This window comes from Balaenoptera musculus, chromosome 14 (assembly GCF_009873245.2).
Source record: "Balaenoptera musculus isolate JJ_BM4_2016_0621 chromosome 14, mBalMus1.pri.v3, whole genome shotgun sequence".
Taxonomy (NCBI): domain Eukaryota; kingdom Metazoa; phylum Chordata; class Mammalia; order Artiodactyla; family Balaenopteridae; genus Balaenoptera; species Balaenoptera musculus.
The window spans coordinates 33,161,012-33,175,948 of NC_045798.1; the positions used below are offsets into that span (position 1 = coordinate 33,161,012).

At 40.5% G+C, this 14,937-nt stretch overlaps 1 protein-coding gene across 1 annotated transcript in view; it reads left to right on the forward strand.

The window, feature by feature from the left end:
• L3MBTL4 (L3MBTL histone methyl-lysine binding protein 4) overlaps nt 1-14,937 on the forward strand; it is a 311,652-nt gene that overhangs the window by 7,299 nt on the left and 289,416 nt on the right. The window contains exon 4 of the mRNA XM_036823196.1: nt 11,283-11,337. Within this exon, the coding sequence (XP_036679091.1) occupies nt 11,283-11,337 (55 nt within the window). The remainder of the gene's footprint in view (nt 1-11,282; nt 11,338-14,937) is intronic.

The following is a 14,937-nucleotide window of genomic DNA, read 5'->3' on the forward strand; positions in this document are numbered from 1 at the left end:
TGAAAATATCTGTTGAATGATGTTCCTGGTGTTTAATAACATCTCCATGCAAATGGACTTCTTTGGTCAATAGTAAGAAAATGATATTTCCGAGGGCCGTATTACTCATCTGAGGTCTAAGGTGTTTAGAACATAAAATTAGTTTAAAGGATATTCACAGAAGACCAGGGGAAAGATGTGCATTTGGGGTGAATTCCACATTGCCGTGTCCGTTTGGGGCTCATTGCCAGTGTCCATTTCCATTAGTTAAGTTGAATGGTTTAATTCACAAAGCAGGGTCACATCTGTGGCTGCATTCACCGTGGAGGGAAAGGGGTTCAGTCACTGAAATCATGTTTGAATTTTGCTTGAAATATCAATAACATCCTTTACTTTCTATGTTACCCTTCTTGTTTTAAAGTGACATTTCCAGCCAGCCAAGCAAAATAGCATTGGCAGGTTAAGAACATAAAACATCAAACTAATGACAGTTGGGTGCTTTCTAAACATCTGCTTTTGAGACAGTAATGTCAGGAGATGTGATAATTTTTAGACGCTGATATTAATATCTGTCAATGAATGTCTTCCTAGACTAGTATTTCCATGTAGAATTTTAAAATATTTATTTATATTTTTCAGTATGCAGACACATGGTTAAAAAAGACCACATAGTACAGACAGGTATTGAAATAAGAAGTAAATTCTTTACTGAGTAAATTCTCCCCACACCTGCTAAACCCCCAGTCTCTTCATAAAGGTGTGACCACTGTTTACACTTTCTTGTGAATCTATATAGGGATCAACAAACAAAACAAAAAAACAAAAAAGAAAGCTAAGAAACCCAAATCCTTTATGCATGTACACATATATACATAATACATACATATACGTAGCCCAGATGGGCTTACACTCTGGCTATTGTTCTGTACTTCGCATTTTTGCGCTTAAGCATGTATATCTTGGAGATGCAAATCTTCTCATTGTTTTCAGTGGCGCATAGTATTCCACTCTGTGAATGTACCGTAACTTATTGAAACAGTGCCCTGCTGTAAACATTAAGGTGATTTTTATTTTTTGTCTTTACACACCAAGTTACATCCCGTGTTCTTATTCATATGTCTTGGTATACTTTTGCAATTGACTCACAGGCAAAATCTCACCAGTAGAATCCTTGTCCTAAAAAGTTTGTGCCTATAAAATTTTGATTCGCCTTTCACGTCGTCCTGCAAAGAGGGCGTCCCAGGTTACACTCTGACACCACCCGTGACCGTGCCTCCGCTCCTTAGGCTTCGTCTCACGTCTTACGTCCCGTGTGCTCAGTTCTGCCGTGTGGACGACTTGCCTGCTGGTCTGGCAGGTGGTGCTGCCGCAGACTTGAAGAGAGGGCTTCCCCTGCCCCTTGGACTCCTTCTCACGTCATGCTTTTCACAACATCCCACACAGAGATGAGTGTCCTGCGGGTGCCTTGGTAGCCTTGGCCACCCCCCACCCCTAGGACTGCTGGCAAAGTGTTGGCCACATGGTAACTGGGGAAACGAAGCATTGTTTTCAAAGTGGTTTCGTGGATGTTTGGTGCGTACGTGGGTGTTCTGGGCATAAAACCCCAAACCATATGTAGGCTGTACAGTTTCAAATTCCCTTCATAAAAATGCAAGTTTCTCAAATGAAAAAAGGAGATTTTGTTTGACTATACAAGAATAAAGTACGTGTTGTCTAATTGTGTATATAAAATACCTGATGCTGAATAAATGTTAGTGCCCATTCTTCCTCTCCCTCTGCAGCTCTTAAAAATCTGTGAATCTGTACCTAATTCATGAGTTATGAACTTTGAGAAATAGAAAGATGAGGCATTATTTATTCTTAAGCATCTTAGAGTATTGCTGAATAAAAGAGAACTGACTTAGGTCGAGTAATGCAGTGTGACTAAGATCTGAGGTCCATGTAGCCTTCAGAGAAAGGTAGGATCACTGAGGGCAGAGTCTGACCTTGAAGGATGAAGAATATCTAAGATGTCCATATTTTAGTTTATTTAAAAATAAAAATATCTAATGCACATGTAATGCTGTTACAACACATGGCTCTTAAATACAACCTGGTAAAATGCAAAATGAGGGAATACAAATTATTTGCTTAAAATCTGGATGTTCTGTAGGCAGCTAACCTTGAGAGAGAAGGAAGTTGAAGGGTCATAGCTGATACTGTTTGGCCAAGGAAGCAGCAGGAGCCTGGGTTGGGGGCTGGAAGCAGATACGACGACCTGTGTGACGCCTGGCGGGATTATAGTGGCTGTAATGACTTTTCTGACTGAGCAGTTTTGTAGGGTGAGTGCTGGGATGCGAGTCAGGGTATTTGGATTTTGGTCTTTGGCTCTGGTGATAAGTAGCTCTGTGACCAAGGACAAGCCCTTCGCCAGGCTGAGGCTCAGTTTCTTTGTCTCTAGAGCAAAAGTCTTAGATTAGAAGATTTTTAAGGGCCTTTTAATTTCAGTAAGTCTAAGGTTTGGTACACAGTGAGATAGTAAGGTGAGTGGGGTGCATGTGGGTGGCCAAGTTCAGACGGTCTTGATGTTGGGGCCACTGGACTTGACATACCAACAGGAGGGAGCCGTGGTTGGCTGCAGCCGGGGCGGAGTGCAGGGCAGTCTTTTTTATAATATCCTTAAGTAGACATCAAAAAAATGTTTAGGGTAGGATTATTTCAATTTCTTATTTTTTCAGTAGTTTCTGATTTTTAAAATCCTTTTGTTGCCCCGCACACGACTGATAGCAGCTTGTATCAGCGAGTAGAATCCATTTATATGTGGAGGAACTGCAGAAAGGAGATGCTAATAAAAGTGTTTTAGACTTTTTTCCCTTTTTTTGGGTGTAAGTCTTAACAAATACTGTTTTAAAATATACCTGAGTTTTTGTTTTTGTTCACGTTTAGCCAGGTAAACGGATCGAGACGATTGCCATTGAAAAGGATAGTTGGTGATTCCCATTTCCCAAGAGGAGGGGGCGCATCACACCAGACAGGGCCCTGTGGTGAAGCACCAGAGTCGGTCAGGGGGCCGCAGGGGCGAGGGGAAACCAGGGGCAGGAGCCTTTATTGTGGTTTTCTTGGAAATGAACGGGGGAGGCAAGGTGAACAAGCTAAGCAGGTTCAGGATTGGCTAGTTTGGATAATTTCCGTGGTCTCTGGCTACCGGGCTGGCTCTGATCCTCCAGTACCTGGCCCAGGGTTGGTTTAGGGCAAGTGGATAGTGTCCCAGACTGCAGGAGCCAGTAAGGAAAGGGGAGTGGGCTGTGGACTCAGGAGGCATGACCCCGGGCTCGTTGTTTGCTGTCTCCAGGAATTGGCTCACACTGAGAGGGACAGTCCCTCCCCAGTCCCCAAGGCCCCCAAATGTCAGTCACAGAATACAGAAAATAAAAATCGTGATGAATACAATTACGAAAGAGAGATTCCATTCGGGGTATTTGAACGAGATGAGGGCATTTGCCTCTGTGTCTGCATCTCAATTCCAGTAGAGCAATGGGGACCACCCTGTCCTGTATTTTTATCTGAAAGGTTAATTTCAGTTATCTTCAGTTTGCGTCCCACGTGGGATCAGAGCAAAAGAGAATTTTGAAAAGTAGACTTGACACAGCAGGTGAAATTCAAATAGTAGTTTATTACTGGAGATACTGTATAGGATTTTAGTGTTTTCTATAGTTCCGGAAACCAGTAGGTATCACCCTTCATTCTTTTTTTTTTTACCAACTTTTTTTTTTTTCAAAGTTTAGGGCTGCTCTGTTTATTTATTTATTTATTTATTTATGGCTGTGTTGGGTCTTCGTTTCTGTGCGACGGCTTTCTCCAGTTGTGGCAAGCGGGGGCCACTCTTCATCGCGGTGCGCGGGCCTCTCACTATCGCGGCCTCTCTTGTTGCGGAGCACAAGCTCCAGACGCGCAGGCTCGGTAGTTGTGGCTCACGGGCCTAGTTGCTCCGCGGCATGTGGGATCTTCCCAGACCAGGGCTCAAACCCGTGTCCCCTGCATTAGCAGGCAGATTCTCAACCACTGCGCCACCAGGGAAGCCCACCCTTCATTCTTGTGGAAGAGGAACATCAGTATGCTTGAACATCCTGTGCTCAAGGACCTGTCTGACAGTGAGCGAAAGGAAGGGGTGTCATCTGATGGTTCCACGGTGACGACCTGAAATTGCCAAACACAAATCAGTGGGTGAAAAACCCTTTTTTTTGCTTCCTTGATTGGATTTCTCAGACCGGGAACCGTAGGCACTGATTAATTAGAAAACATCACTGTAACGTGTAGTAAAAGTATATGATGCATCCAGGGCCATCAGGAAGGAACAGAATGTCAAGCCTTTCTGGTTGTTTTCCCAGCTCATAATCCTCTCTTCCAGAACGATGGATTTGAGTTGGCTAATGGAAATGTACCACAGCAAAGACTTATTTTATGTTCCTTAAACTATTATCTCCCCTTTTTCAGAGCAGTGTTCTTTTTTTTTACTTAAAGCTTTATTTTCAGTTTTCAGAACTAAAGTTTGAAACCTGGGAAGGCATAGTAATGGTTTTGTTTTTCTCAATTCATCTTGATTTCCTGAAGTGTTCTGTTTGAGAGGATAAGGAAAAGTGCTCATTTTTCCTTTTTTAAAAAGATTAACTCTATCCATTAATAGCAGTGTGGATTTACTACCTTTAGGAAATAATTAATTAACCCAGACAGACGCAAAGAATGTTAAAGCTAGCAGGAGCTTTGGAGAACATTTAGTCCAATCCCTTTATTTTACAGACAAAAGAAATCAGATCCAGAGAATACGTGTCATTTGTTCCCAGTTACCTAGCTCTTTGGGTAACTAGGTGGGGTTGGGATTTGGCCTTAGGTTATCGGACCCCCAATTCAGCATTTTTTTCTGCCCTATTATATGATATTAAATCATTTTTTGTTTGCAAAAAAAATGTCCTAAAAATGAGGTCAGTATATCGTAAGAGAAATGTAAATTTATTCTGTAATACAAAATCATGATCTTTCATGTGTATGTCTACATATCTATAACCTTACTCCATCTAAAAAAACACATGGACATCAGGAGCTTGAGTAATTTAACTTTGAAGCGAAAGGTAATGTTATTTTTGTGAGGAATATGTTTTTTCTATCTAGGTAGAATTTCAGTGGCAAATAAAGAAGTGTGAACCAAACATTCTAATCCACTAACTGAGTGACACACAGCACATTATATATTTCTTTTTATATTTGAATGATACAGTGATTATAGAAATGCTTCAGTAGCTGTTGTGCTCACATAGCCAACCCTGTTTCTTGTTACCATTTCAGTTTTGCGGTAGAACATTTATGAGAAGAGACTTGCCTTGTTTTGAATTACGTAAATTTCCCGTGCATTGAGCGGGTAAAGAGGGATGGAGTTGGGGTGAAGAGCTGCCGTAGAAAATTAGACCTGATTCAGTTCATCATCTCACATGCAGTGGAACAGAGGTAGATAGGATTGGGTTACTGCCTCCCCGTTCTCCCCTCCCCCGTGACTGTGGACTTGCAGCGCCTTGTGTGGTCCACAGACCTTCAGCAGCGGCACCAACTGGGGGCTTGTTGGAAACTCGTGCTCTTAGGCCCTTCCCAGACCCACGGAATCCAGATGTGCATTTTAACAGGCTTCCCAGATGATTCATATGCATGTTAAAGTTTGAGGAACACTGGGTTATAGTATGTTTTGTAACGATGCAACTGTATTACTTGCACAAAGATATCCATGAAAACTTTGGACATGAAATCTGCTAGGCACAAAAGTACCATTCTTGAACCTTGCATTCATGCCTTGAGTCAGCAAGTATTTGTTAAGCTGGACGAGGGGCCAGGCTATGCTTTGGGGAGGAAAGATGGTTAAGACCCTGTCTGCCTTCAGTAAGCTCAGCAAAGCGGACGAGACCAGTAAGAGAGAAGCTGGTCATGCAGTGTGGAAGGCCCAGTATTAGAGATTTATACAGGATATTTCCAGGCTTCAGAAGGTTACCTGACTTAGCATGGATGAGGTGGGAAGCAGAGAAGAGGAAGTAGGATCAGAGAAGGCCTCCCGGGGGAGAAATAGGCACATGTTAGCTTTCTGTTGATGATAGCAAATCACCACAAGCTTAGTGGCTTATTACAACACATTGACTGTTACCTCACACTGCCTGTAGGTCAGATGTCCAGGCATGGCTTAAATAGAGTCTCTGCTCAGGGGCTCAAAGGGTAAAATCAAATGGTTGGACTGAGTTCCTTTTGCAGCTCTGTGGCCTCTTCCGAGCTCAGATGGTTGTCGGCAAAATTCAGTTCCTTGTAGTTGTAGGACTGAGGTTCCTGCCTTCTTGCCGGCTCTCACGCAGAGGCCAGCCTCAGCTCCAGGGAACCCCACAGTTCCTTGCCATGTGGTCCTCTCACAACAAGGCAGCCTGCTTTTTTCAGGCCAGCTGGAGACTCTCCTCCAGTCAGCTGAGGGGAGTCATATGTTGTAATGCAATCGAGGGGGGTGACCATCCCATCACCTCTGCCATTTTCTGTGGTCTAGAAGCAAGTGACGGGGAGGGGACTTGGGGGTGGCTCCTTGGGGTCATCTGGGGATCCTGCCCACCGTGAGGTGATTTCGCTGGGGCTGGGAGAGAGAGCGGGACGGACAGCGTGACCGAGGTGTGGGTCCCGGAAGCCGCAGAGTGAGTTCTGGGGACTCTGAACAGGAGATGCAAGAGCATTAGAGTGAAGATGAGGAACTAATTTTGTGCTGGCTGAGTTTCAGGAGCCTGTAGGGCATCCAGGTGAAGCCGTACAGTGGACTTGGGATCTGCACGTCTGTAACCTGATGGAGGGAGACGTGGGTCCATTGGTCGCCGTGTGTGAGACTGAGTGGCCTGGATGCCAGGGGCTGAGCGAGGCAGGCGGGGGGCGGGTGGAAGTCCTGGAGGGCAGGGTGATGGTTGTGCAGGGGTGGAGGCCGGTGCACGCGAGCTGTGTGGAGGACGGACCCTGCACAGTGGGATGGGGAGGAGGGAACGGCGGGGACACCCAGCCTTCACTTTGTCCTCGATCAGCCACGAACAGCTGGCAGACACCTGAACAGTGAAGGGCAGCCGGTGCACGAACACTGGACATTGCATTCCATTTGTTCCCTAAAACCCAGCACTGTTCCTGGCACATTAATTGCCCAATAAATATTCTTTAAATAAGTAATTAACTCAGGGTTTTAAGATTCCTCTTTACTCCTCCCTCAGGATTCTTCTTCCATCAGAGATCTTGTTCATCCAAGATACGCTTTTTCAGTTAGGAAACAAATAGAAGATAACTTAATTTTAATTAAGTCTTGATACAGTCTTGGCAGTTTGAAATCTGGCAAAACACCTATGATAACTGCCATTAACTGAGAGTCTACATGTGGCATGTGCTTAGTAGGGCTCTACCCGTGTATCTCTAATCCTCAAGACAATTCAGTCAACAAGATATGATTACCTCCAAGTCACAAATTAGGAAACCGAAACTCAGAGAGGTTAAATCACTTGCCCAGGGTCACACAGCTGGTGAGGGGAGAAGCAGGGGTGTAAACCCTCAGCTGTCTGACTCTAAGACTTGTACAGAACAGAACCTCTTACTGTGTGTAAAACACAAAGTAGCCCAGGAAACATATCAAAACATCAGGCTGTAATAAGTAAAGCATCGTGGCTCTGGTACTTGGATAGACAGGTAAACTAAAGAAACAGAAGAGGCAAATGCACCTGGGGGTTTAGTGTATAGGACACAGGTCTTAGACTGATGGGAGGAGGGGGACTATCCCGTAAGTGGTCTTGGGACAGGTGACGAGCCACCTGGGTAAAAATAGTGTGTCTCAACTTCACACCATGTCCCGGCACAAATTCAAATTTGTCAAAGATTTAAGTGTAAGAAATAAACCATAAGTGTAAAAGACATAAACAAAGAAGAAGGTTTTTATGATGTGGGAGTAGAGAAGGATCTTCTATTACTCAACAATAGCAGCCATAAAAGAAAAGTTTGATAATTTTATTTCTCAAAATAAACAACAAAAATCCTTGCATATTAAAAATACTGTAAGAGAAGTGAAAAAGAGAAATGACTAACCAGGAAAAAATAAATAATGCCTCTCATATTGTAGACAAAGGACTAATCTTCCTAATTTATCGAGACCAAAAGATGAGTAGTCATTCCAACAGAAAAAAATGGGCCACAGATGTAAAGAGATATTTCACAGAAAAGGAAATACAATGGCTTTTAAATATACAGTCTTCAACTTCTTCATAATGGAACAAATGCAAATAAAACGATAGTGAGGTATTATGTTTTTCATCATCATCTTGGCAAAAACCCAAAACTTTGCTATCACACCCTGTGGGCAAGGCTCTGGGCAGACGGGCCTGATGCGAGGCTGTGGGGCTGTTGAGTGGGGCTTGCTGGGCGCCAGACCTGGCAGGAAAACACGAGTCTGGTTTGACCCGGCTGGTCCACTTCTGGGAAGTCATTCTGTACACATCCTGGCACATATGCAAAACTCCCCGTGTACTGGTTTTCCACCGCAGCGTTATGTGATTGGAAAAAAGATTTGAGACAACCTGGACATCCATAAACATGGGATCAGTTAAATAAATCATGAGGTATCCATTCAGAGTAATACTGTGTAACTGCGAAAAGAAGGAGTGTGCTCTTACAACCTGATAAAGACCTCCAGGGTATTTTAAGTGAAAAGAAAGGTAGAAAACAGTGCTACCTTTGTGCGCAAGAACAAGAAAATAAGAAAATATATTCTCTTTTCTTTTGCATTTTTATAAAGGCAATTTTGCAAGGATATTTCAGAATCTAGTAACGAAGATTTCTGGGTAGAGGTATTATACATAGGCCAGATTGGGGAGAACGGGTCGGGGTGAGAGGGGAGTTTTCACTGTATTAATTGTTTCTCTATTTATTTTTACCTTGAACAATGTGAACTCAAAAAATAACATATATGTATAAACTAAGGCATCTCAAGGAGTCTATCATAATCAATTCTATATGACTATATAAACAAATGGCAGCCTGACTCAGTCATCTTCAGACTTGTTGGTTTGTTCACCTCATCAATAAAGAAACTTCAGTCACATATCTGGATATATATTTATTATTTGTTTATTGGAAAATTATATGATTTACTACTATACAAATTGTATTTTGTACCTTAAAGCCATAGACTAAAATAGAAACAAAAAGTACAATATAAAAATGAAATTAATAGTGATTAACAGTTAAAAACTAGTTTGCTCTCATTAAAATATTAATTTTTTGAAACCTTGTTTTAAAGCCTTGTGTTCCTGTTATCTGAAGTCTACTTTTTAGGTTTAGTTTTAATGGCTGTCATAGCTTAGATGACCAACCCTCTTGGTTTGTCTAGGACTGAAGGGTCCTCCAGTTATGGGACTTCTGTGCTGTGACCGAATCAGTCCCAGGCAAACTGGGACAGTCAGTCACCCTAGGCCTGACTTAAAAAGATAAAAAAAATCTACAAACAATAAATGCTGGAGAGGGTGTGGAGAAAAGGGAACCCTCTTGCACTGTTGGTGGGAATGTAAATTGATACAGCCACTATGGAGGACAGTATGGAGGTTCCTTAAAAAACTAAAAATAGAACTACCATACCACCCAGCAATCCCACTACTGGGCATATACCCTGAGAAAAAACCATAATTCGAAAAGAGTCATGTCCCACAATGTTCATTGCAGCTCTATTTACAATAGCCAGGACATGGAAGCGACCTAAGTGTCCATCGACCGATGAATGGATAAAGAAGATGTGGCACATATATACAATGGAATATTACTCAGCCATAAAAAGAAACGAAATTGAGTTATTTGTAGTGAGGTGGATGGACCTAGAGTCTGTCATACAGAGTGAAGTAAGTCAGAAAGAGAAAAACAAATACTGTATGCTAACATATATATATGGAATCTATAAAAAAAAATGGTTCTGATGAACCTATGGGCAGGACAGGAATAAAGACGCAGACGTAGAGAATGGACTTGAAGCCACAGGGAGGGGGAAGGGTAAGCTGGGACGAAGTGAGAGAGTGGCATGGACATATATACACTACCAAATGTAAAATAGCTAGCTAGTGGGAAGCAGCCGCATAGCACAGGGAGATCAGCTCGGTGCTTTGTGACCACCTAGAGGGGTGGGAAAGGGAGGGTGGGAGGGAGACACAAGAGGGAGGAGATATGGGGATATATGTATACGTATAGCTGATTCACTTTGTGATACAGCAGCAACTAGCACACCATTGTAAAGCAATTATACGCCAATAAAGATGTTAAAAAATAAAGAATAAAATGTGAAAGAATGAAAAAAGAAAAGATATGTCCCCAAAATTACAGGAATAAACTGTAGGAAATGATTGTTGACCAAACTTACTGAATCCTGATACTTTTTTTATCAGCATCATCCATCAATTATGCAAAGGTTTTGTGTAATTCAGCTGCTGATTTTCATCTTCTTGGATGACAATCAGTTTGTCTTGGAAACTATTCAAAAGTATTGCATATTTATACTTCCATAAGTGAGTTGAAAGCCCGCTGACACTCTTAATTTGAAAGATCTTAAAATTGGGAAACTCTGTCCCTCAACTTTTAAGTGTAAAATTATTATGAGTTTTTTTTATAGGGGGCATACATTTTTTTATGGCCACGAAACTATGTAAGTAAGACACATATCTGGACAAATGCTCTTGGAGTATCTTTCAAAAAAGAAGTGATTCTCTTAGTCTTCGCTAAATGGTCGACTTTCCTCCAGGAGTTGCTGTGAGCCTGGCCTGATGCACTGCTGGTTCCGTGGACGGAAGCTTTGCCTTCTCAGGGTCGCTTGTGTTTGTGGTTTCTTCGCAGGGATCTTTGAAGGCATTTGTCCGTCCTGTGAGGGTTGGTTGGGCTAAACTTGGACCTTAACTGAGCCTCATAAGCTGTAGCAGGTGCCGGCAGGCCGAAAGCCAGGGGAGGATGGAGGGCTTGGCGGGGGCAGGGGATGCCCTTCTTCCCTCAGCCTGCCTTTGAACCTTCCTTTCTGTCATATTTGAGCCAACAGAGAAGTAAGACAATAACAAAGGGTTCCTCCCGCGTCCGAATGGGTGGTGGTGTGGCACCCCCCCTCCCCCCTCCCCCTGCCGCCGGGCACTGGCTGCTGATATAGGTCCCTTCCATTCGCAGCGCTCTTCGTGGCTTGGCTTCCAGCAAACAGAAAAGTCAATTTTCAGTGTTTCAAACAATTACCCAGAAACAGGGTCTAAACCACATTTTCTGTGTTCTAGGAGCAAGCTGAAGAAGAAAAGAAGCCCAGGGATGGTGTGACCCCTCTGAGTCACGGTAATTGTCACCACCCTTTACAGTTTTGCTTTATAATGAATTACTTTTAAGTGACATTTTTATTAGATAGCTACAGTTGGTTTAGGTTTATTAATTTAAATCTATAATTACAGTATCGCTTGTTGACAGTGTCACATGCTCCCCTGTAGACTTCATCAGTGTCATCTAAGACTTTCAAATATGTGTATCAAGAAAGTCTGAAGCTCTTAACTCATTTATTTGCCTTTGAAAAAAGAACTGATTTGTAAACTTTCCCTGTGAACAAGAAAACAAATGATGCTGCTTAGTTTGTTTATAATTCTTTGTTTAAGCTTTTCCCGGATTGGTTTAATCTTCTAATGATGGCATTCGTACCCTTCTATTGGAGTCATGTTTTACAGGAGGTTGTACATTTGCTCCAAGATAAATGTCCCTCATTATGGTTTTTAATACATCCGTAGGTTTTAGATAACAGCTTTTTAGTATTCAGCTAATTCTCTGATGTTTTAAATTTAAATCAGCAAATGCAGATGCTGTTTCCCTGGAATACATATTCCATATATATTGTGATTACTGCTATACAAGCAAGCAGCTGTTATTAAATTTTCTGTAAAATATAGTTGAATGTCCAACATTTGTGCTACTCCTGGTGGGAAAGAAGCATGTAAATTTGATAATTCTCCTCTAATGAACTTTTAAAGTACCATAAGTATTTAAGTTTCTTTCCCTCCAATAATGGAAACAACTGAAAATATCTTAAAAAATGACAAACAAGTATTGAGGATTTTAAAGACCATATATAATGCTTAGTCTTGGCACGCAATATTGAAAATTTGTGATCTTCTACCTAAATGATTTTTAAAAATAAAAGTTGTTTTCTATCAGAAGCAAAATATACTGCTTTAAATTTCTTTTCTTCTTTTGCTGTCACCCCAAGTCCCATCATGTTCTTTGCTGAAAAAGCAAAATAGAATACAGTAATTTGACAGTTATGTAACTTGATGTTCAGTTTCATTGAAATACACTCCAGTTATGCAACACTGGAATTCTAGAAATAAATTTGGACTGTACCTGGCCCCAACAGCAGGGGTTTTTTTAAAACAATTTTATTTCTTCTCAGAGAGAGGTTGTGATTTATTATGTTGTTGTCTCTCCCCTGCAGCGATATTTTCCACACTAATGTAAATTGTTTTAGATTCTCTTATTCCACGGTTGAAGCATTTATTCTGGGAAAAGAAGAGCAGACTTAAGCCAACAAATTAAAAATATTCAGTCCTCAAAACTAAGATTTTTTTAGTAATTTAGTATTTATAGTTTTCATTGTAGCCAGTTACATGTTTATCTTAAGTAGTTTTTCAGTTTTACTAGGAAATAGCTTTTTGCTGTTGTTCTTCCTTTGCCAGACTTATTTTGTAGTTAGTGGTCCATTCCCCAAAGTGTCATCCTGTGGCTTATTCTTCTCCAAATCTGACGCTGGTGTCATTGCTGTTTTCCCCAGCTGTGGAACATAGCTAAATATTTAGAAGAAGGATGAGATTTGGTTTGTGTATACAGATGCTGCAAACTGCTCGTTGAATACAAATTGAATTATTTGAGGGGCTTTTGAGGATTTATATTTTTACTACTTTTAATGCGATAAAGGAAACTATTCCCTAAATTGCCTATCTTAGTATTATAATGGGGATCTTCCTCCTATAGTTCCTGGAAATAGTTCAATCTTTTCTGTAGGCTGCTTGCTAAACAAAATAGATTGAGTCACTTACCTTAGGCCTTAAAAATAATAACAAAAGAAAAACAAAAACTGTGTACTCATACATATTTATATGTGAACAGAAAATTGTATTGAAAAATAAACAATTTCTGTAGTGATTTTACCACAAGCAAAGCATTTCTTTGGAAATCACTACAAACTAATTTATTGAATGCCCCAATCTCTGTCACTAACCTTGACCTCTGTGTTACAGATGATGAAACTTTGAGGGGGCCATTTGACTTACTTAGGGTAAAACTAACTAGTTACTGGTGGATCTAGGGTTTGAGCCCACATCTAGCAAGTTCTAAAGCCTGTGGTCTTTCTATTTTATCATTTCCCCTTCTCTGTAGCTATTAAGACCAAGGTAGAGAAAACTGGAATCTTGCTTAGAAGTGGGATGGGAAGAGTAACTGCTAATAGTTGAAGTATTAAGGGTGTCTCATATGGCCCTCTGTGTTCTTGGGGACTGGCTGCACTTAATTTTTCTTGACATCGTCATGCCATGAGATTAATTTTCCGGTTCTTTTGGAAACTCTCAGCTATATTATTCCTATATTATTCAAAAAATTTACCAACTGTCTTAGACACCCTTAAGAGAAGACTTGTCTCGGTAAGAATTATTTATTAATAATTACGTATGATGGAGATTATAGAATTAGTATTGTCAATCACTATATAATCCCAGACCTCTACATTTGAAGTCTACAAAATAAAAACAACTGATTTCTTCAGTTGGACAAGTGATCTGGCTTTTTCCCTTCGTAATTTTGAGTGCTCTTTTAAACTAATGCTAATATTTCTTTGGTTTAATGTTAGGACTGTGAGGTCTTTATAATCGTAAAAGCAGTAGAAGAAATTATAAAGGAATATGAGATATATATACATCCAAATTAAACTGTGTACACCAAAGAACCTCATAATAAACAAAATTAAAACAGAAATAACAAACTGGCAAGTATTTACCACAACTACAACTTGCAGAAGGTCCAAAATAGATAAAGGAAGTAGAAAAAATAATCAGATACACTAAAATATCAGTGCAAAAACAGGCAAAAGGCATTAGGAACTAAGTAATTCATGGAAGAGGAAATGAAAGTAGCTAAAAAGCAAATATGTTTAAATATATTCAGTCTCACTAGAAAACAAAGAAAGACAAATTTAAAAGCAACGATGAACATTTTTTAACCTACCAAATTAACAAACAATCAACAAAGTGCTAATGCCCCCTTGCTGGTGGGTCAGGGAAATAGGCTCTCTGTACATTGCTTCTGGGAGTATAAGTTGGCTCTGTCGTTTTGGGGGACACATTGATAGTATTTATTAAAAATGTTAAGTCAACATTTCCTTCAACTCAGGGACTCCACTTTTTGGAATTACTTAATGAAATAAGCATGAGCATTTAATTTATGCATATGATACTCATGGTACTATTTATAAATGGAGAAAAGTTGGAAATCATCTAAATGTCCAACAAATGTGGAATAGGTAAAACATTGTGGTACAATTGTGTGTAGACAGTTGTGTAGTCATGTAAATGCTTTTGAAGAACCTTAAATTATATGGAAGGGAAAGCTTATGATAAAATATTAAGGGGACCCCACCCCCCACCCCGCCAGGAGGGATTAGTCTCAGTGATGGTTTAAAAAAAAATCTCATATCTATAAATGAGAAAAAAGATGTTAAAAATTGTTATTTCTCAAGCTGTGAGATTAAAAAGTATATTTTGTACATTTTCCAGGTGTTTTTTTTACAATTAGTAATCATGTTAGAGTCAGCCAAATATTAAAAAAATAAATTCAGGAATTCCTGAACACTAAAAACTTCAATTTGTGGGTGGTATTGTTGGAATATCTGTTCTTAGATTTATT